General features: G+C 49.4%; 1 protein-coding gene across 1 annotated transcript in view; it reads right to left on the bottom strand.

The window, feature by feature from the left end:
* The window catches only part of LOC135524887 (protein HID1-like), a 37717-nt gene that overhangs the window by 6812 nt on the left and 7589 nt on the right, over nucleotides 1–23316 (bottom strand). Inside the window, exons 4-11 of the mRNA XM_064952739.1 lie at nucleotides 21817–21936; nucleotides 15458–15514; nucleotides 15176–15316; nucleotides 5951–6041; nucleotides 5722–5873; nucleotides 1472–1550; nucleotides 1167–1331; nucleotides 669–760 (exon numbers count right to left, since the gene is read on the bottom strand). Coding sequence (XP_064808811.1) covers nucleotides 669–760; nucleotides 1167–1331; nucleotides 1472–1550; nucleotides 5722–5873; nucleotides 5951–6041; nucleotides 15176–15316; nucleotides 15458–15514; nucleotides 21817–21936 — 897 coding nt within the window. The remainder of the gene's footprint in view (nucleotides 1–668; nucleotides 761–1166; nucleotides 1332–1471; nucleotides 1551–5721; nucleotides 5874–5950; nucleotides 6042–15175; nucleotides 15317–15457; nucleotides 15515–21816; nucleotides 21937–23316) is intronic.

Here is a 23316-nt window from a genome sequence, read left to right as displayed (position 1 = left end):
TTCTACGTTACTACGGCAACTGCACTGCCCACAACTGCAGGGCTCTCCAGAGGGCGGTCTGCACAACGCATCACACTACCTGCCATCCAGGAGACCTACAGCACCCGATGTCACAGGAAGGCCAAAAAGATTATCAAGCACTACAGCCACCAGAGCCACTGCGTGTTCACACCGCTATCATCCAGAAGGCGAGGTCAGTACAGGTGCCTCAAAGCTGGGACCGAGAGACTGAAAAACAGCTTCTATGTCAAGGCCATCAGGCTGGTAAACAGCCATCACTAGCACAGAGAGGCTGCTGCCTACATACAGACTTAAAATCATTGGCCACTTTAATAAAAATGGAACACTTGTCACTTTAATAATGTTGACACATCTTGCATTACCCATATCATATGTATATACTGTATTTTACACTATTCTACCGTATCTTAGTCTATGCTGCTCTGACATTGCTCAACCATATATTTATATATTCTTAATTCCATTCCTTTACTCTAGATTTGTGTGTATATGTTGTGAAATTGTTAGAAATTACTTGTGAGATATTACTGCACTGTTGGAACTAGAAGCAACAAGCATTTCGCTGCACCTGCAATAACATCTGCTAAACACATGCATGTGACCAATGCAACGTGATTTGATTTAGAAAGCACGTTGTCTCGCTCTACCTTGTGGATGGTGGCTGGGTCAGAGGACAGATTGGCCAGCTGGTGGAAGATGTTGCGCTTACGGATAATGGCGTACACCAGGTTACAGTTACCTGCGAAGGAGAAGAACAGTTACCGGGCAGGTTTATCATGTCAACGTTTAAAAGAGACACTCCAGAAAGACGTAGGGAAAAGGAGCTTTTAAATAGTGTCAGTCTGGCAGGTTATGTTCTGTTCATTTCACAGCAATCATGTTGATGCAATCCCATTGTCCACCAAGAGATGGCAGTAATGCCCAGTCAATGCTAGGGAATGTCTTCGGAGGAGTCTGAGCCAGCCTCTCGACCACAACCATTCTAGATTTTCTTTACTACTGTGTGATATCTGACAACATGAGACTATAGCCTGGGTCCCAGATCACTTTGTGCCATCTTGACAACTCCTTGTCACTTAATTGCCATGTCTGACAAGAAAGCACAATCAGATCTGGGACCTGAGCTAATGAGAGCCAGGTTTTACCATCAAACTGATACTGGATGAGGTTGTTGAAGACCTCCAGCAGGAAGAAGACAAGATGGTGGTTCTGGGAGGCAGAGAAGAGGAACCAGTTGGTGGAGAAGGCTTCCAGGAGGTGGAGCAGCTTGTTAGCTGCCACCATGGACAGACTCTTCAGGTAAGGAGACACTGTGGAGGATGGTGGTGTAATGGTGTCAATAACCTGCAATATCCAGATGCAGCCAACAGGTGGCGACCCTTTCAATGACAATCAGACACTCATCCAAAGATTTAAATAGAAGTATTATATTGTATCTCTGAGCACTTACCGTTCACTACGATAGTGAGCAGGCAGTCAAAGAGGGGCTGCAGGCGTTGATGTCCACTAGTGATGATCTTGTGGAAGATCTAGACAATCACATATGAAGACTGCCATGAGGCAGATGATCCACCAGCATTCAGACAGTTATGTTAATACTGTATATCATACTATGATCAGATTTTTATCTGCACTTGAATTAAAAAAATAAAATAATTGTGCCTCTGCTGGCAAACAACGACCTTCATCAGAGCATGCTCCCATCTTCCCTCCCTGCCATCCATCCATACCTCCCTCCCTGCCATCCATCCTCCCATCCATCCCTCCTCCCTCCCTCCCTCCCTCCCATCCATCCATCCATCCTCCCTCCCTCCCTCCCTCCCATCCATCCATCCATCACTCCCATCCATCCTCCATCCCTCCCTAACCTCCCTCCATCCATCCATCCTCCTCCCTCCCATCCTCCCTCCCTCCCATCCATCCTCCCATCCATCCATCCATCCTCCCTCCCTCCCATCCAATCCATCCATCCTCCCTCCCTCCTCCCTCCCTCCCTCCCATCCATCATCCTCTCCCTCCCATCCATCCCTCCATCCTCCCTCCCTCCCCTCCCATCCATCCATCCATCCTCCCCCTCCCTCCCATCCATCCATCACTGTTTCATCCTCTGCTCGGTCCAATCCTTCCATGCTACTGTATCCTTCCCATCCATCCATCCTCTCTCCTCTCCCATCCATCCATCCTCTCTCCCTCCCATCCATCCATCCCTCCTCCCTCCCTCCCATCCCTCCATCCTCCCCCTCCCTCCCTCCCATCCATCCATCCCTCCCATCCATCCATCCATCCATCCTCCCTCCCTCCCATCCATCCATCACTGTTTCGTGCCTCTCCATCCATCCAATGACCTTCAGAGCATGCTACTGTATCCTTCTATCCATCCATCCATCCATCCTCTCTCCCTCCCATCCACCCATCCTCTCTCCCCCCATCCTCTCTCCCTCCCATCCATCCTCTCTCCCTCCCATCCATCCATCCTCTCCCTCCCATCCATCCTCTCTCCCTCCATCCTCTCTCCCTCCCATCCATCCTCTCTCCTCCCATCCTCCTCCTCCCCCATCCATCCTCTCTCCCTCCCATCCACCCATCCATCCTCCCATCCTCCCATCCACCCTCTCTCTCCCTCCCATCCACCCTCCCATCCACCCTCCTCCCTCCTCTCCCATCCCATCCATCCTCTCTCCCATCCCATCCATCCTCTCCCTCCCATCCACCCACCCTCTCTCCCTCCCATCCTCTCTCCCTCCCATCCATCCACCCTCCTCTCCCTCCCATCCTCTCTCCCTCCCATCCATCCATCCTCTCTCCTCTCCCATCCCCCCATCCCCTCTCCCTCCCATCCATCCTCTCTCCCTCCCATCCACCCTCTCTCCCTCCCATCCACCCTCTCTCCCTCCCATCCACCCTCTCTCCCTCCCATCCATCCCATACATCCATCCTCTCTCCCTCCCATCCATCCTCTCTCCCTCCCATCCATCCTCTCTCCCTCCCATCCATCCACACATCTCTCTCCCTCCCATCCATCCACCCACCCTCTCTCCATCCCATCCATCCACCCCACCCTCTCTCCCTCCCATCCATCCACCCTCTCTCCCTCCCATCCATCCATCTCCCTCCCTCCCATCCTCTCATCCCTCCCATCCTCTCTCCCTCCCATCCATCCATCCATCCATCCTCTCTCCCTCCCATCCTCTCTCCCTCCCATCCTCTCTCCCTCCCATCCTCTCTCCCTCCCATCCTCTCTCCCTCCCATCCTCTCTCCCTCCCATCCTCTCCTCCCATCCATCCATCCTCTCTGTCTCCCTCCCATCCACCCATCCTCTCTCCCTCCCATCCACCCATCCTCTCTGCCTCCCATCTTCTCTGCCTCCCTCCCATCCATCCTCTCTGCCTCCCTCCATCCACCCATCCTCTCTGCCTCCCTCCCATCCTCTCTGCCTCCCTCCCTCCCATCTATCCATCCATCCTCCTCTCCCTCCCTCCCATCCATCCATCCTCTCTGCCTCCCATCCCATCCATCCATCCTTCCTCTCTGCCTCCCTCCCATCCATCCATCCTCTCTGCCTCCCATCCCTCCCATCCATCCATCCATCCTCTCTCCCTCCCTCCCATCCTCCCATCTCCCTCCCTCCCATCCTCTCTCTCTCCCTCCCATCCACCCATCCTCTCTCTTTCTCCCTCCCCATCCACCCATCCTCTCTCCCTCCCTCCCTCCCTCCATCCATCCATCCATCCTCTCCCTCCCTCCCATCCTCTCTGCCTCCCTCCCATCCATCCATCCTCTCTGCCTCCCTCCCATCCACCCATCCTCTCTGCCTCCCTCCCATCCACCCATCCTCTCTGCCTCCCTCCCATCCACCCATCCTCCTCTCTCCCTCCCATCCACCGATCCTCTCTCCTCCCTCCCTCCCTCCATCCATCCTCTCTCCTCCTCCCATCCATCCATCCATCTCCTCCCTCCCTCCCATCCACCCATCCTCTCTGCCTCCCTCCCATCCACCCATCCTCTCTGCCTCCATCTCCCATCCACCCATCCTCTCTGCCTCCCTCCCATCCACCCATCCTCTCTGCCTCCCTCCCATCCACCCATCCTCTCTGCCTCCCTCCCATCCACCCATCCTCTCTGCCTCCCTCCCATCCATCCATTCTCTCTCCCTCCCATCCATCCTCTCTCGCTCTCTCCCATCCACCCATCCTCTGCCTCTCTCCCCCATCTTCTCTCCTCCCCATCCACCCTCTCTCCCTCCCATCCATCCTCTCTCCCTCCCATCCATCCTCTCTCCCTCCCATCCATCCATCCTCTCTCCCTCCCATCCATCCTCTCTCCCTCCCATCCACCCATCCATCCTCTTTCCCTCCCATCCACCCTCCCATCCATCCACCCTCTCTCCTCCCCATCCATCCATCCATCCATCCACCCATCCTCTCTCTTTCTCCCTCCCATCCACCCATCCTCTCTGCATCCCTCCCATCCACCCATCTTCTCTGCCTCCCTCCCATCCACCCATTCATCGCCTCTGCCTCCCTCCCTCCCATCCACCCATCCTCTCTGCCTCCCTTCCTCCCATCCATCCATCCGCTCTGCCTCCCTCCCATCCATTCATCGTCTCTGCCTCCCTTCCTCCCATCCACCCATCCTCTCTGTCTCCCTCCCATCCACCCATCCTCTCTGCCTCCCATCCACCCATCCTCTCTCCCTCCCATCCATCCTCCCATCCACCCATCTTCTCTGCATCCCTCCCATCCACCCATCTTCTCTGCATCCCTCCCTCCCATCCACCCATCCTCTCTGCCTCCCTTCCTCCCATCCATCCATCCGCTCTGCCTCCCTCCCATCCATTCATCGTCTCTGCCTCCCTTCCTCCCATCCACCCATCCTCCCATCTGTCTCCCTCCCATCCACCCATCCTCTCTGCCTCCCATCCACCCATCCTCTCTGCCTCCCATCCACCCATCCTCTCTGCCTCCCCCATCCATCCATCCTCTCTGCCTCCCTGCCATCCATCCTCTCTGCCTCCCTGCCATCCATCCTCTCTGCCTCCCTGCCATCCATCCTCTCTGCCTCCCTGCCATCCATCCTCTCTGCCTCCCATCCATCCATCCTCTCTGCCTCCCATCCACCCATCCTCTCTGCCTCCCATCCATCCATCCTCTCTGCCTCCCTCCCATCCATCCTCTCTGCCTCCCTGCCATCCATCCCCTCTCTGCCTCCCTCCCATCCATCCTCTCTGCCTCCCTGCCATCCATCCTCTCTGCCTCCCTCCCATCCATCCATCCATCCATCCATCCATCCTCTCTGCCTCCCTCCCTCCCATCCATCCATCCATCCATCCATCCATCCTCTCTGCCTCCCCCCTCCCATCCATCCATCCATCCTCTCTGCCTCCCTCCCATCCACCCATCCTCTCTGCCTCCCTCCCATCCACCCTCCCATCCACCCATCCTCTCTGCCTCCCTCCCATCCACCCATCCATCCATCCATCCTCCCTCCCTCCCTCCCTCCCATCCATCCATCCTCTCTGCCTCCCTCCCTCCCATCCATCCATCCATCCATCCATCCATCCTCTCTGCCTCCCTCCCTCCCTCCCATCCCTCTCTCCCTCCCTCCCATCCTCTCTCCCATCCACCCTCTCTCCCTCCCATCCACCCCCTCTCCCTCCCATCCACCCTCGGTATCCAGGGAAGCATTGAGACTCTCCTCACCACTATGAGCAGGTCAGCATGAGTTCCAGTGAACACAGGGATGTCCATGGGGACTCGTACAGAGTAGGGTTTATTCAAACGCACACCAAAGTTCCTCTCTCCACTCAGCAGCAGCAGGATAAACACACCGATGTGTACCAGGCCCACACGAGCTGCACACACAGACACACACAGAGTACACATAAGAAGATGAAACACACACACACACACACAGCTCCGTGTGACTCACACTGGTCAGCCCGTGCATCATTCAGGTAGAACAGGATCGGCACCAGGACATCCAGAACATCACTGCTCTTCAACACGAAGAATAGGAACTTCTGAAACACAAAAAAATAGAACGTTTGGAGGCTAAACGAGATCAACAAAAGGCACCAAGATTGTGAGCTTCAATATTATATGAATATTCTCGCTTGTACTTTGTGGAAACAGATGAGAACAACAATACTGTACTTAAAAATGTCAGATCCCCAGAGGTCAAACACAGACAATACCTGTCAATGTTAAAACAAGACCATTGTCGCAATCTTTTTACAACGTGTTCTCTAGAGAAGCTGCAAATGTCACTCAGGTGATGAAACACATTAAAACATCAAATCTGTATTTGGGAGGTAAACGCTTATAGGGATCTCCTCAGTGCATTCACAATCAGAGAGAGAGGAGGATGTAATCAATGTGCGACGCAATGAGGCGTGTACGAAGCACACAGATGAACAGATGGCAGTCTGAGGGCAGAAGGGTAGAGCAATGTGATGCAGGAAGTGTTGAGGTGGATAGGTGTGATAGGACACATTATTCTACAGGCGACCCCCTCAGCGGTCTACAGGCGACCCCCTCAGCGGTCTACAGGCGACCCCCTCAGCGGTCTACAGGCGACCCCTCAGCGGTCTATGTGAGTTCGATTTTATACACCTGTCAGCAACGGGTGTGGCTGAAATAGCTGAATCCACTCATTTGAAGGGGTGTCCACATACTTTTGTATATATTGTGTATGTGAAATTTAGAATGGCCCATTATCAAATGGGCAAGAAGAGGGGTCGGGGGGGAAAAAGAAAAAAAACTGTTTGACTCGAATAGCGAATGGAGGCTGCTGTCATGACGTTGCCCTGTTGGTGAGGTTTATGACCCCCATAAATACCTCTCCACCTTTTCTCGCTCTACTGGAAACCGCTTTGTGTTAACATAGAGAGAGTATGGGAACGTCAAAAGGTGGGGAACGGAACAATATTTCGGTAATTCAATCTGTTGAAAGTGTCCGTTGGTACTTAAAAAGAATATGATGTCAGATCAGTTGTCGTCTGGGACATTATATCTGATGATAGGACGACATAAATTGTATCTTGGAAAGTCTACACATTCTAGTCATCAGATTCACATGGAATTGTAGTGCAATTTGAATGCTTAAATATGAAACTATTTGTGAAAAGATTAAAAGTACTTTTAGTTTTAATATCAGAGAATTGTTTTCATAAGTAAAATATGCTCACTCAGTGGCCACGCCCGAGTGAACCAATTCACGGCGGGCTAAGCCAACCTCAGCGTGAGCTCTGGTTGCAAATGGTTGAACGACTACAACCTAACATTGTGTTCCCTATGACGTGAAGACTGATGTCCATACGTTTAAGAGGGCGAATTTCAACGTGGATGTGATGATCGCCACGCTGGAAGGATGAATTTCGACTATACCAGCTAGAATATAGTATGGAGCTTATAGTATGGCAACTTGGTATGAACTCTGAACTCTTATTCACTAAAGAAGTGATACATCCTAGATCCTAGATCCCTACATCCTTATCAGCAGCAGCTGAAAATGTGCATGGACTAGGAAAGGATGGACAATCTCTTCAGAGTACTACAACGTATCCATTCTACCACGCGACGACAGAGTACTACAACGTATCCATTCTACCACACGACGACAGAGTACTACAACGTATCCATTCTACCACGCGATGACAGAGTACTACAACGGATCCATTCTACCACGTGACGAGAGTACTACAACGTATCCATTCTTCCACACGACGACAGAGTACTACAACGTATCCATTCTACCACGCGATGACAGAGTACTACAACGGATCCATTCTACCACGTGACGAGAGTACTACAACGTATCCATTCTTCCACACGACGACAGAGTACTACAACGTACCCATTCTACCACGCGACGACAGAGTACTACAACAAAGCCGTTCTACCACACGACGACAGAGTACTACAACGTATCTATTCTACCACACGACGACAGAGTACTACAACGTACCCATTCTACCACGCGACGACAGAGTACTACAACAAAGCCGTTCTACCACACGACGACAGAGTACTACAACGTATCTATTCTACCACACGACGACAGAGTACTACAACGTACCCATTCTACCACACGACGACAGAGTACTACAACGTACCCATTCTACCACGCGACGACAGAGTACTACAACAAAGCCGTTCTACCACACGACGACAGAGTACTACAACGTATCTATTCTACCACACGACGACAGAGTACTACAACGTACCCATTCTACCACGCGACGACAGAGTACTACAACAAAGCCGTTCTACCACACGACGAAAGAGTACTACAACGTATACGTTCTACCACGCGACGACAGACTACAACGTATCCGCCCAGAAATATTCTTCAAAAGGACAACCCAACCTTTTATCTTCGACCAATCTATTGAAGCGCAGCTCAGAGTACATATATTTCTTGTATTTTCCTTTTCCGAAAGGGCGGTTATTTAGAATGCATAAGATTCTGTATTTACGATAGCGTAGCTTCATAAGGTCCAATAGAGACCCAATCCTTTAGTTCCTCAGTCTTTCCGCTCTTTCATTTCATTGCATTCTGTGTGATTATTTAGTAAATAAATAATTAAACCAAATTTTGTATTGCTGATTCAACTTGTTAGCCAGGGTCCGTGAAGATAACCAAGAATTTTACGATGTCCAGATTAGACTGAATAAGGTGATGATTAATAATTGACTGCTATTGATATAGAAACGTTACCAGGTCTTTAAGAGTTTATTCGGAAGACAACAGCTTAAATATGAAACTATTTGTGAAAAGATTAAAAGTACTTTTAGTTTTAATATCAGAGAATTGTTTTCATAAGTAAAATATGCTCACTCAGTGGCCACGCCCGAGTGAACCAATTCACGGCGGGCTAAGCCAACCTCAGCGTGAGCTCTGGTTGCAAATGGTTGAACGACTACAACCTAACATTGTGTTCCCTATGACGTGAAGACTGATGTCCATACGTTTAAGAGGGCGAATTTCAACGTGGATGTGATGATCGCCACGCTGGAAGGATGAATTTCGACTATACCAGCTAGAATATAGTATGGAGCTTATAGTATGGCAACTTGGTATGAACTCTGAACTCTTATTCACTAAAGAAGTGATACATCCTAGATCCTAGATCCCTACATCCTTATCAGCAGCAGCTGAAAATGTGCATGGACTAGGAAAGGATGGACAATCTCTTCAGAGTACTACAACGTATCCATTCTACCACAAGCGACGACAGAGTACTACAACGTATCCATTCTACCACACGACGACAGAGTACTACAACGTATCCATTCTACCACGCGATGACAGAGTACTACAACGGATCCATTCTACCACGTGACGAGTACTACAACGTATCCATTCTTCCACACGACGACAGAGTACTACAACGTATCCATTCTACCACGCGATGACAGAGTACTACAACGGATCCATTCTACCACGTGATCCTTTGAGTACTACAACGTATCCATTCTTCCACCGACGACAGAGTACTACAACGTACCCATTCTACCACGCGACGACAGAGTACTACAACAAAGCCGTTCTACCACCGACGACAGAGTACTACAACGTATCTATTCTACCACACGACGACAGAGTACTACAACGTACCCATTCTACCACGCGACGACAGAGTACTACAACAAAGCCGTTCTACCACACGACGACAGAGTACTACAACGTATCTATTCTACCACACGACGACAGAGTACTACAACGTACCCATTCTACCACACGACGACAGAGTACTACAACGTACCCATTCTACCACGCGACGACAGAGTACTACAACAAAGCCGTTCTACCACACGACGACAGAGTACTACAACGTATCTATTCTACCACACGACGACAGAGTACTACAACGTACCCATTCTACCACGCGACGACAGAGTACTACAACAAAGCCGTTCTACCACACGACGAAAGAGTACTACAACGTATACGTTCTACCACGCGACGACAGACTACAACGTATCCGCCCAGAAATATTCTTCAAAAGGACAACCCAACCTTTTATCTTCGACCAATCTATTGAAGCGCAGCTCAGAGTACATATATTTCTTGTATTTTCCTTTTCCGAAAGTGGCGGTTATTTAGAATGCATAAGATTCTGTATTTACGATAGCGTAGCTTCATAAGGTCCAATAGAGACCCAATCCTTTAGTTCCTCAGTCTTTCCGCTCTTTCATTTCATTGCATTCTGTGTGATTATTTAGTAAATAAATAATTAAACCAAATTTTGTATTGCTGATTCAACTTGTTAGCCAGGGTCCGTGAAGATAACCAAGAATTTTACGATGTCCAGATTAGACTGAATAAGGTGATGATTAATAATTGACTGCTATTGATATAGAAACGTTACCAGGTCTTTAAGAGTTTATTCGGAAGACAACAGCTCTATAAACATTCTTCCGTGAGTGCCCCGAATTCCTAGTTAATTACATTTACATGACTAGTTTAATCAGGTAATGTTAATTACAGAGAATAGATTTTATGAAATAGCATGTAATATAATTTAATCCATAGAAAAGACACGACACCGCTTTCCTGTTGGTTAGTTTTTTCAAATCATGCCAGGTAGGCTACTCCGCTTATTTCACTCCAAGCACTGTTTGAGGAGCATGCAGCCTCTTCCTACTCGACAGGTTTATTTTATTTTTAGTTAGTATTTAGTTTATTTATTCCACCCAAATTCGGTATGCCCTCCAACCTTGTTCCTGCACCTATCCAGTGGTTAATTTGGGAAATAAAGTGAAATCTGTTTGGGAACATTGATAGTTTTCACAACAAAATATATTTAATTAAAACCGGTGACAGCCCGTCACTCTGTGTGCTCAAGAAAGGAATGAAGGGGAGAGAGGAGGAGATGGAAACTGGTGACATATCCTGTAGCCAGCCTATGCCAGCCTATATGAAAATAGAAGCTATTCAAGGCTATTCAAAATCAAATACAAATGTATTATAATTGTAGGCGAACTCTGTAAGCTGCAATGCACAATCAATGAACAAAAGCATGGCCTAGGGTTATATGTTCTCTCCCAGACTCATGTATAAACATTTTGGAGCATAACGTAACCAGTCCATCCAGTATAATTAATAATACAGTCTACACAAGGGCAATTACTAGAATTAGTTTCATTTTGGAGAATAGACTCAACGAATCACATACCAAAGAAATCTTAAAACATGTTTTGCCATACGTAATATGTGGTAGGCTATGTATTGTAGAAAGGCACAATCCTTATTTTAATTCAGTATATTTTTTCTCCCCAGGCTTGGGCTCATATATATATATAACACACACAGCTCAAAAAATAAAGGGAACACTTAAACACCACAATGTAACTCCAAGTCAATCACACTTCTGTGAAATCAAACTGTCCACTTAGGAAGCAACACTGATTGACAATAAATTTCACTAGCTGTTGTGCAAATGGAATAGACAACAGGTGGAAATTATAGGCAATTAGCAAGACACCCCCAATAAGGAGTGGTTCTGCAGGTGGTAACCACAGACCACTTCTCAGTTCCTATGCTTCCTGGCTGATGTTTTGGTCACTTTTGAATGCTGGCGGTGCTTTCACTCTAGTGGTAGCATGAGACGGAGTCTACAACCCACACAAGTGGCTCAGGTAGTGCAGCTCATCCAGGATGGCACATCAATGCGAGCTGTGGCAAGAAGGTTTGCTGTGTCTGTCAGCGTAGTGTCCAGAGCATGGAGGCGCTACCAGGAGACAGGCCAGTACATCAGGAGACGTGGAGGAGGCCGTAGGAGGGCAACAATCCAGGAGCAGGACCGCTACCTCCACCTTTGTGCAAGGAGGAGCACTGCCAGAGCCCTGCAAAAATGTGCATGTGTCTGCTCAAACGGTCAGAAACAGACTCCATGAGGGTGGTATGAGGGTCCGACGTCCACAGGTGGGGGTTGTGCTTACAGCCCAACACCGTGAAGGATGTTTGGCATTTGCCAGAGAACACCAAGATTGGCAAATTCGCCACTGGCGCACTGTGCTCTTCACAGATGAAAGCAGGTTCACACTGAGCATGTGACAGACGTGACAGTCTGGAGATGCCGTGGAGAACGTTCTGCTGCCTGCAACATCCTCCAGCATGACCGGTTTGGCGGTGGGTCAGTCATGGTGTGACATTTCTTTGGGGGCCGCACAGCCCTCCATGTGCTCGCCAGGAGGTAGCCTGACTGCCATTAGGTACCGAGATGAGATCCTCAGACCCCTTGTGAGACCATATGCTGGTGCGGTTGGTCCTGGGTTCCTCCTAAACGCAAGACAATGCTAGACCTCATGTGGCTGGAGTGTGTCAGCAGTTCCTGCAAGAGGAAGGCATTGATGCTATGGACTGGCCCACCCGTTCCCCAGACATGAATCCAATTGAACACATCTGGGACATCATGTCTCGCTCCATCCACCAACGCCACGTTGCACCACAGACTGTCCAGGAGTTGGCAGATGCTTTAGTCCAGGTCTGGGAGGAGATCCCTCAGGAGACCACCCACCACCTCGTCAGGAGCATGACCAGGCATTGTAGGGAGGTCATACAGGCACGTGGAGGCCACACACACTACTGAGCCTCATTTGGACTTGTTTTAAAGGGCATTACATCAAAGTTGGATCAGCCTGTATTGTGGTTTTCCACTTTAATTTTGAGTGTGACTCCAAATCCAGACCTCCATGGGTTGATAAATTTGATTTCCATTGATAATTGGTGTGATTTTGTTGTCAGCACATTCAACTATGTAAAGAAAAAAGTATTTAATAAGAATATTTCATTCATTCTAGGATGTGTTATTTTAGTGATCCCTTTATGTTTTTGAGCAGTGTATATGCATACAGTATATACACGCATAAACTCTAATATGCATGAGTGTTTTGAATGAATGATCACCTTAGAAAGCGTTGTCCATTTCTTTGTGTTAGGATTTGAAACAACATCAACAACCATGTTTCACACTCAGTTTCAACCTGCTGTTGAACTTCTTTCTTCAAATTTATCATCACAGTGAGGTATACTGTTACTGTTACTCTATACTGTTTTGATGACAAGTGATTGATGTGATTTTTGATTGCATTGATGTCAGAGGGGCAATGGAGCGCTGAGTACCAGGCCATTAGGACCTGATGGAGGGACAGTAGAGTCCTGAGTACCAGGCCATGAGGACCTGATGGAGGGACAGTAGATTCCTGAGTACCAGGCCATGAGGACCTGATGGAGGGACAGTAGAGTCCTGAGTACCAGGCCATCATGACCTGATGGAGGGACAGTAGAGTCCTGAGTACCAGGCCATCATGACCTGATGGAGGGACAGTAGAGTCCTGAGTACCAGGCCATGAGGACCTGATGGAGGGACAGTAGAGTCCTGAGTACCAGGCCATCATGACCTGATGGAGGGACAGTAGAGTCCTGAGTACCAGGCCATCATGACCTGATGGAGGGACAGTAGAGTCCTGAGTACCAGGCCATCATGACCTGATGGAGGGACAGTAGAGTCCTGAGTACCAGGCCATGAGGACCTGATGGAGGGACAATAGAGTCCTGAGTACCAGGCCATGAGGACCTGATGGAGGGACAATAGAGTCCTGAGTACCAGGCCATCATGACCTGATGGAGGGACAGTAGAGTCCTGAGTACCAGGCCATCATGACCTGATGGAGGGACAGTAGAGTCCTGAGTACCAGGCCATTAGGACCTGATGGAGGGACAGTAGAGTCCTGAGTACCAGGCTATCATGACCTGATGGAGGGACAGTAGAGTCCTGAGTACCAGGCCATCATGACCTGATGGAGGGACAGTAGAGTCCTGAGTACCAGGCCATCATGACCTGATGGAGGGACAGTAGAGTCCTGAGTACCAGGCCATCATGACCTGATGGAGGGACAGTAGAGTCCTGAGTACCAGGCCATTAGGACCTGATGGAGGGACAGTAGAGTCCTGAGTACCAGGCCATCATGACCTGATGGAGGGACAGTAGAGTCCTGAGTACCAGGCCATCATGACCTGATGGAGGGACAGTAGAGTCCTGAGTACCAGGCCATCATGACCTGATGGAGGGACAGTAGAGTCCTGAGTACCAGGCCATCATGACCTGATGGAGGGACAGTAGAGTCCTGAGTACCAGGCCATCATGACCTGATGGAGGGACAGTAGAGTCCTGAGTACCAGGCCATCATGACCTGATGGAGGGACAGTAGAGTCCTGAGTACCAGGCCATCATGACCTGATGGAGGGACAGTAGAGTCCTGAGTACCAGGCCATGAGGACCTGATGGAGGGACAGTAGAGTCCTGAGTACCAGGCCATTAGGACCTGATGGAGGGACAGTAGAGTCCTGAGTACCAGGCCATGAGGACCTGATGGAGGGACAGTAGAGTCCTGAGTACCAGGCCATTAGGACCTGATGGAGGGACAATAGAGCCCTCAGTACCAGGCCATCATGACCTGATGGTCATCAGTGAGTTGGGTACTACCAACACATGTCCAGAGTGCATGAGAGGAGATTACCGTTAATGGAATTTTACTTCAGTCATGACTCCCGGTGAGGAGGTAATGGTCACCATGACTCCCGTCACCATGACTCCCGGTGAGGAGGTAATACGGTCACCATGACTCCCGGTGAGGAGGTAATACGGTCACCATGACTCCCGGTGAGGTGAGGTAATACGGTCACCATGACTCCCGGTGAGGAGGTAATGGTGACGGTCACCATGACTCCCGGTGAGGAGGTAATACGGTCACCATGACTCCCGGTGAGGAGGTAATACGGTCACCATGACTCCCGGTGAGGAGGTAATACGGTCACCATGACTCCCGGTGAGGAGGTAATACGGTCACCATGACTCCCTGTTGGTGAGGAGGTAATACGAGGTTGGTGAGGAGTAATACGGTCACCATGACTGCCGGTGAGGAGGTACCATACGGTCACCATGACTCCCGGTGAGGAGGTAATACGGTCACCATGACTGTTGGTGAGGAGGTAATACCGGTGACTGTTGGTGAGGAGGTAATACGGTCACCATGACTGTTGGTGAGGAGGTCACCATGACTGGTCCCTAGTAAAGGCTAATACAGCACTGTTGTGTTATTTAATGTAGGAATGATGGGATGCAGGTACTAGGGCTCCAGTCCGAACCTTGTTGAAGTCACAGAGCTTCCAGAAGAGCACCAGTAGCTCCTGGTGGAAGCGGATCTTCTTGGCTGAGTTGGGCAGGTAGGTCTGGATCAGAGGGTTGGTCATCAGTCTGGCCAGACCCTTCAGGATGAAGCTGAAGTCCTGGAGAAAGACAACAACAACAAACTCTCCCTTCAGATGTACTGCGACTTAAATGGTTTTTAAAAAAGATGTCATGTCTGATTGACCCAGAGTCATGTGGTTCTGGATTGACCGATTGAACAGTGTACGTTAGTGTCTTACCTCCTCCCTATGGATCCTGGACAGGTAGTTTACAAACAGGTTGTCTGGTCCCACAGGCTGAGAACACAAGGAAGGGAAACATTATGATGACAGATACAACAACCAACAATTCCACGTGGCCAGAGGCAAGCTGGAACTACCAACCATGTTGCTTATGGGCGGCAGGGTAGCCTAGTGGTTAGAGTGGAGGGCGGCAGGGTAGCCTAGTGGTTAGAGTGGAGGGGTGGTAGGGTGGCCTAGTGGTTAGAGTGGGGGCGGCAGGCTGGTGGTTAGAGTGGAGGGGCGGCAGGGTGGCCTAGTGGTTAGAGTGGGGAGCCCCCTGTGACAGAGAGCTGTGACCCGGGCGGGGCGGCAGGGTTAGCGTGGACAGGCCTAGTGGTTAGCCTGTGTTAGAGTGGAGGGCGGCAGGCTAGCCTAGTGGTTAGAGTGGAGGGGCGGCAGGGTAGCCTAGTGGTTAGAGTGGAGGGGCGGCAGGGTGGCCTAGTGGTTAGAGTGGGGGGGCGGGCAGGCTAGCCTAGTGGTTAGAGTGGAGGGGCGGCAGGCAGGTGGTTAGAGTGGGGGCTAGCCTAGTGGTTAGAGTGGAGGGGCCTAGTGGTTAGAGTGTAGAGGTGGCAGGGTGGCCTAGTGGTTAGAGTGGAGGGGCTACCCGGGCGGCAGGCTAGCCTAGTGGTTAGAGTGGAGGGGTTAGAGCGTTGGACAGGGTGGCCCTAGTGGTTAGAGTGGACTAGGGGGGTGACAGACAGTGGTGGCCTAGTGGTTAGAGTGGAGGGTTGGACGGCAGGGTAGCCTAGTGGTTAGAGTGGAGGGGCGGCAGGGTAGCCTAGTGGTTAGAGTGGTAGAGGGACGGCAGGCTAGCCTAGTGGTTAGAGTGGGGGGTTGAGGATGTGGAGGGGGGGCAGGGTGGCCTAGCAGGGTAGCCTAGTGGTTAGAGTGGACTAGTAGACGGTTGCAAGTTCATACCCCGAGCTGACAAGGGGTAACAGCCCCACTGTTCCTAGTGGTTAGAGCCTCCTAAAATAAAGGTGTTCTCAGATATCAGAAGGGGATAGAGGTGGCTGCGGCTGGAGAGCCTGTGACAGAGAGCTCCTGTGACAGAGAGCTGTGACTGTGACACCTGGACAGAGCTCAGTGATAGAGCCTAGTGGTTGAGACCCACTGGACTTGAGTAACAGGGCGTCTGCTACCCTCTTCAGACCAAATCTTCAGTCATAAAGGCGTTGCTGTAGGGAAGAAGGTAGCCTACATGCGGTTAGAGCTCCGTCCTGACCAAGACTGGAGAGAAAAATAACATCAGAGCTGTGACTTGTGTAGATCGGGGCTGGATGGCAGGGAATAGCCTAGTGGTTCTAGAGCTCCCCCTCTCCATCTTCCCTGTGAGTCTGTTGACTAGTAACCAGCTACCCAGGTCTATGGACTGGATGTCAGGGTGACCTTCAAGCCTTCCAGTGGTTAGAGCTAAACATGTTGGACTGAGTAACCTGAGCTACCCAGGGGTGGCAGGGCTGTGACTGTGACAGAGCTGTGACTGTGACAGTTAGACAGAGAGCTGTGACAGAGAGCTGTGACTGTGACAGAGAGCTGTGACACTGTGACAGAGAGCTGTGACTGTGACCGAGAGCTGTGACTGTGACCGAGAGCTGTGACAGGGCTGTGAGCTGTGACTGTGACAGTGTGACTGTGACAGAGAGCTGTGGACTGTGAGTGAACCAGCTGTGACTGTGACCGGGCTGTGACTGTGACAGAGCTAGCCTAGTGACCGTTAGAGTGGACAGAGCTGTGACTGTGACAGAGAGCTGTGACGAGAGCTGTGACTGTGACCGAGAGCTGTGACTGTGACAGAGGTGGCCTAGTGACAGTTAGAGTGGAGGGGAGCTGGACAGAGAGCTGTGACCTAGTGGTTGACAGAGAGCTGGACTGTGACCGAGAGCTGTGACTGTGACAGGGACTGTGACCTAGTGGTTAGACAGAGAGCTGTGAGAGGTGGCAGGGCTGGCCTGTGACAGAGAGCTGTGACTGTGACAGAGAGCTGTGACTGGACTAGTAACCGAGAGCCGGAAGGTTGCACTGTGACAGAGTTGACTGTGACCGAGAGCTGTGACCCCTGTGAGCTGACAGAGGCTGTGACACAGAGAGCTGTGACTGTGACAGTTGACTGCCCCTGAACAGACAGTTAACCCACTGTTCAGAGCTAGGCCGTGACATGTGAAAATAACCGAATTTGTTCTTAAGAGAGCTGACTTGCAGAGAGCTAGTTAAAGAGCTAACAGAGTAACAGAATGTGAAAAGCTGTGACAGACAGAGCTTGACTGTGACAGAGAGCTGTGATCCAGTTCTCAGATACTGTGACAGAACAGAGAGGTGATTTGAGAATCAGAGCTCTCAGAGAGCTGTGACTGTGACCGAGAGCTGTGACTGTGACTTTGTGACAGAGAGCTCTAGAGAGCTCCTCCACTGTGACAGAGAGCTGTGGAATGGTCCAGGCTGTGTTGTGCTGCGGCTGTGACAGAGAGCTGTGACTGTGACCTGTGACGTGACTCCAGAGTCACTGTGATGACAGAGAGCCTGTGACAGCACAGAGAGCTGCTCCACTGTGACAACTGTGACCTCTGTGACAGAGAGCTGTGACTGTGACAGAGAACATCAGGTGATTGTGTGACAGAGAGATGTGACCGTACTGTGACACCTGTGACAGAGCTGTGACGTCATGTGACTGTGCACACACCACGTTGAGGACAGAGAGCTGTGAAGAGAGGCAGGGCACTGTGACTGGGAGGAGGTGACTGTGAAAGAGAGTTAGTGATTACAGCGTGACAGAGAGCTGTGACTGTGACAGAGAGCTGTGACTTCAGACCACAATCTTCAGAGAGCTCAGTGACAGCTGTGACAGAGAGCTGTGACTGTGACAGAGAGCTGTGACAGAGAGCTGTGAGAGCTGTGACTGTGACAGAGAGCTGTGACTGTGACAGAGACTGTGACAGAGAGCTGTGACCTGTTGTCTGTGACAGAGAGCGTGACAGAACTGACAGAGTGTGACTGTGACAGAGAGCCAGGGGTGACAGAGAGCTGACAGGATGTTGTGACAGAGAGCTGTCAGCAGAGGGTGGCTGACAGGTACAGAGAGCTGTGATGTGACAGAGAGCTGTGACAGAGAACTGTGACAGAGTCACAGAGAGCTGTGAGCAGCTGTGACTGCAGCTCCTGTCCTGACTGTGACAAGACAGTGACAGAGAGAAAAATATGAAATATCATCTCTAAAATCACCGAGAGCTGTGACTGTGACAGAGCCCCAGAGAGCTCTACAGGCACTTGTGTGACTGACAGAGCTGTGACTGTGACAGAGGGCTGTGACTGTGACAGAGAGCATGGTGTGACTGTGACAGTTTGTGACATGTGACTGTGACCCCTGTGACCGATGAATCAAGTGGAATTGTCACCATATTGATTGATTATGTGACCTATCCTACACAAGTAGATCTAGTAATTCAGGCTGTGATTGACTCCCCTGTGACAGAGAGCTCTCCATCTTCCCTGGACTGTGACAGAGAGCTGTGACACCTGTGACAGAGAGCTGACAGGTGTGACTGTGACAGAGAGCTGTGACAGTTGAGTGGGGGACTGTGACTGTGACTGTGACCGAGAGCTGTGACCCACTCCTGCCTCCCAGATGTGACTGTGACAGAGAGCTGTGAGCTGTGACTATGGACTGTGATGTCCAGAGAGCTCTGTGACTGTGTCCTGGGTGACAGAGGCTGTGAGACAGAGAGCTGTGACACCGAGAGTGACCTGTGACAAGAGCATAGTGAGCTGTGAGTGACAGATTCCATTTTAATGTTATTGTTGACTGTGACAGAGAGCTGTGACTGTGACATGTGAAAACTGTGACTGAATGAAATGATTGTTTGGTTAACTAAACATGGACTACAAACCATGTGACAGAGAGCTGTGACTGTGACAGAGAGCTGTGACTGTGACAGAGCTGTGACTGTCAGAGAGTGTGACTGTGAAGAGAGCTTCATGATTGTCAAAATGGGTGACAGTGCTGAGGTCACAAAGGACTGTGACAGAGAGCTGTGACAGAGAGCTGTGACAGAGAGCCAGAGCTGTGACTGTGACAGAGAGCTGTGACTTGACAGAGAGCTGTGACTGTGACAGAGAGCTGTGACTGACAGAGAGGGTGACAGAGAGCTGTGACTGTGACAGAGAGCTGTGACAGAGAGCTGTGACAGAGAGCTGTGACTGACAGAGAGCTGTGACTGTGACAGAGAGCTGTGACTGTGACAGAGAGCTGTGACTGTGACAGAGAGCTGTGACTGTGACAGAGAGCTGTGACTGTGACAGAGAGCTGTGACAGAGAGCTGAATCATGAACTAAGACGCATCGGGGCCCGTCGGTCATGAACGGGTGACTGATATAAACGGAGCTCCATTTAAGTAATACACTACTGGGTTAACAGAGACAAACAGCCGGATGGACCAGCCAGTGGGATGGATGCAGGTTCAACCTGTGAGCCTACATTAGTCTACCTAAATTACTTGAAAGGTTAACGATCCATTGGTGAAACTACTCTACTTCATTCAGAGTGTGAATCAAAAGCTAAAAATATATATTTTTTAAAGGCAAAGTTGCAATGTATTCGAGGCTTAAAAGCTAAATCTCAGCATAGAGTTCATTGTTTAAAAAAATAAAAAATCTTTAAATTGTGGAATCAGTTAGCAATAGCATCTACTGTTGCTTGCTAAGGTGCATGTTCTATGAATCAATTTAGCCTACCTTGTATTATTTAAAAATCATGTTTTATGTTGGAAGTGCACTAACAATCGAATTGTTATTTGTCCAATGATTAATTCTTTCTTTTAGTTATTTTTTTAAGGAGTGGCTCAGTCCCACTCCTAGTGGCTCAGTCCCACTCCTAGTGGCTCAGTCCCACTCCTAGTGGCTCAGTCCCACTCCTAGTGGCTCAGTCCCACTCCTAGTGGCTCAGTCCCACTCCTAGTGGCTCAGTCCCACTCCTAGTGTAGTTCATTTTTCATGAAGCTTTTTTTGAAAAGAGAGAACAGTGTTGAAAAGATGGAGAAGATGGGAGGAGGGTGGGTCGGATTCTAACCCATGCCAACTCCGGCGCGTGTGTTCCGGGGGTCAGCGGTTGTAAGCGACAGACACCGAGGTCACCATTAATGTATTTGTCCTATTGGTTGCCTTGAACATGTAATAAAACAATGACATTTCCCCGAACAAAAAAAAAATGCATCTTCCTCCTACAAATATATCCATATATTATAATCCACATGAGAATTCCCAAGAGACGCGCTGTAGCCTGTTCGTAGTCTACTTGAACCATCTCAGGTCAAATGTAGATATGGTACTGCATTGTATACAAACACCGCTTCCAGCTGCCCCCCTTTGGCTCCGGTTCTAAATATTTATTCAGACATTAAAATCCTCCTGCTGCAGGATTATTTCCCTCCTGTGACAAAACAGGTCAAATTAAGATCCCACATCTGTATATAGTGCACTAATATTGATCAGGGCCCATTTTGATCAGGGTTTTGGTTAAAAGTAGAGCACTATATAGAGAATAGGGTGCAATTTGGGGTGTAACTTTTGTATACACTTCCTTCCACCTGAGTGGAGCACTCACCTGACTTGACCAATCTACAACGCCAGAGAGAGAAAACAGTGGCAGTCAGGCAGACATTTGAATGCATTGCACTAGAACCTAATTAGAACCTCACAGTCAGCAGCAGCCTCGTTAATCTTCATAGATGACTATATGAAGAGAGAGTTCAGTTCACAATGTTGTTCAGTCAGTCTTGCAGGACAGTATTCACTCTCAATAGTTGACTCTAACCATGGAAGTGAGAGACGTTCTGTGTGTGTGTGTGTATCGGTGAGTGAGTGATCAACTGGGGGGGGGATTAGGAAGGGCTCCACTTTATTTCACAGCCTGCCTAACACCAATGGGCCCTGTCCAGCCAACAACACCATGGAGGTGTTTGCTCAGTGGATAAGGAGTGTCTAACACCCTCCTCCTTTCTCAGCCCAGTTAACAAACATGCCTGAGGGCCACACCTCACCTCACACGGCTCCCGCTGTGCACTGGAGTCACTCATTAACCCTGAACCACTGCCTGTACAGAGGAGATATTCTGGGACATTGTGTTCACTTACGGACCAATCCTAGCTTGGGTTCCGTGCAAATGTCCACATAAACGTCCTTTATGTGCACAGATCTTGAATTACAATTTGGCCCCTCAAAAAAAATACAGAACGATTGTCCAGTTTATATTATCTGTTTATTCCTCGCTGGTCAAGACAAATTTCTCTCAAGAGTGTTTGTCCGAAGTGGAGGGGGTTACTCACCAAACCTGTCCTCTTGTGGCTCTGGACGGTGAAGTCTGGACAGAAAAGCAGGTCAGATACAGCCAGGAGGAGAGACTCAGCCAAGGGCCTCGCTCCATCATCATCATCATCACCTTCATCCTGCTGGGAGATAAGACATCATCCTTCTCCTCCTAAGACACAATCTAATTCTTCTCCTCCTCCTCCTCTGCACCACCACCTTCATCCTCGGTCCGTGGTTCCCATGTGAGTTCACCTAGGCAGAGAGCTTTCTAAATATCCTCTAGATCTGTGGGGGGGGGGGGGGTGTCACTACAGTACCTGGTTTGAATGTAGGCTTCATCACATCCGGGCTGTAATTGGGAGTCCTGTAGGGCGGCGCACAATTGGCCCAGCGTTGTGCGGTTTTTGCCGGGGTAGGCCGTCATTGTAAAATATGATTCTGTTCTTACCCGACTTGCCGAGTTAAATAAATAAATAAATATAATTCCATTCATTGTGCTAACAGAAGTTAGCATTGGTTCATGAAAACACCTTTAACTTACTTCTTCAGAGACATAACAGCGGTATCCACGAGTGTATCTGCCTCTGGGAAAAGTAGATAAAGGGCCTCATTGCCAAAATCCCAAAGTATCCCTTTAACAATGTGTTTCTTTGTTTTACTCCATGGACTTGGGGCGGCAGGGTAGCCTAGTGGTTAGAGCGTTGGACTAGTGACCGGAAGGTTGCAAGTTCAAACCCCCGAGCTGACAAGGTAATGTCGTTCTGCCCCTGAACAGGCAGTTAACCCACTGCTCCTAGGCTGTCATTGAAAATAAGAATTTGTTCTTAACTGACTTGCCTAGTTAAATAAAGGTCAAATAAAATAAAACTTTAGGAACCACAACAGAAATACTATAAATCTGACTGTGTTATTTTCACATTTAAAACATTTTTTTATATATATTTTTTCAAGTATGTGTTTTCTTTAACTGTCAAATCAATCAATCCTGCTAGGAGAGAAAGAGCTCGGTCACAGGAAACATGTCATTGAGATACTAATAGTGCATGTATATATATATCATTACTGTAGTACATGATGGGCTCAGTAGAACTGCATAAAGAATGTGGCAGAAATATATCACCCAGTCCAAATCTAAGTGTAGTACAGAATGCCTCCTCATTGATTGCTACAGACATTCTGCATTCACTCCCATTCCCATAATAGTTCACCATTCACCCATCCAGCCTCTCACTTTAATTAAAAGGTTATCCAATACCTCTTCAATTCAACCATTGTCCAGGAGGGATGCATGGGATGCAAGAGGGAGGGGGGCACAATATGAGCACTGTTCAGGCAGGCTGAGGTGCTCTTCAGGCCAGGTAACAGGAGACCCAGCTGGCTCAACAATTAGCAGACATTAAGGGAGAAGGAAATCCCCCACTCAAAGAGCTCTCTCAACCTCAGGATAGTGTTCATTAGGCATGAAAACAGACTGAAATGGGGAGGCACAACATAATCTTGTCCAAAAATCAACAAAC

Source organism: Oncorhynchus masou, chromosome 31, assembly GCF_036934945.1.
Source record: "Oncorhynchus masou masou isolate Uvic2021 chromosome 31, UVic_Omas_1.1, whole genome shotgun sequence".
Classification (NCBI taxonomy): Eukaryota; Metazoa; Chordata; class Actinopteri; order Salmoniformes; family Salmonidae; genus Oncorhynchus; species Oncorhynchus masou.
Note: the sequence above shows the minus strand (reverse complement) of the source record. Positions and strands in the feature narration are given on the sequence as shown.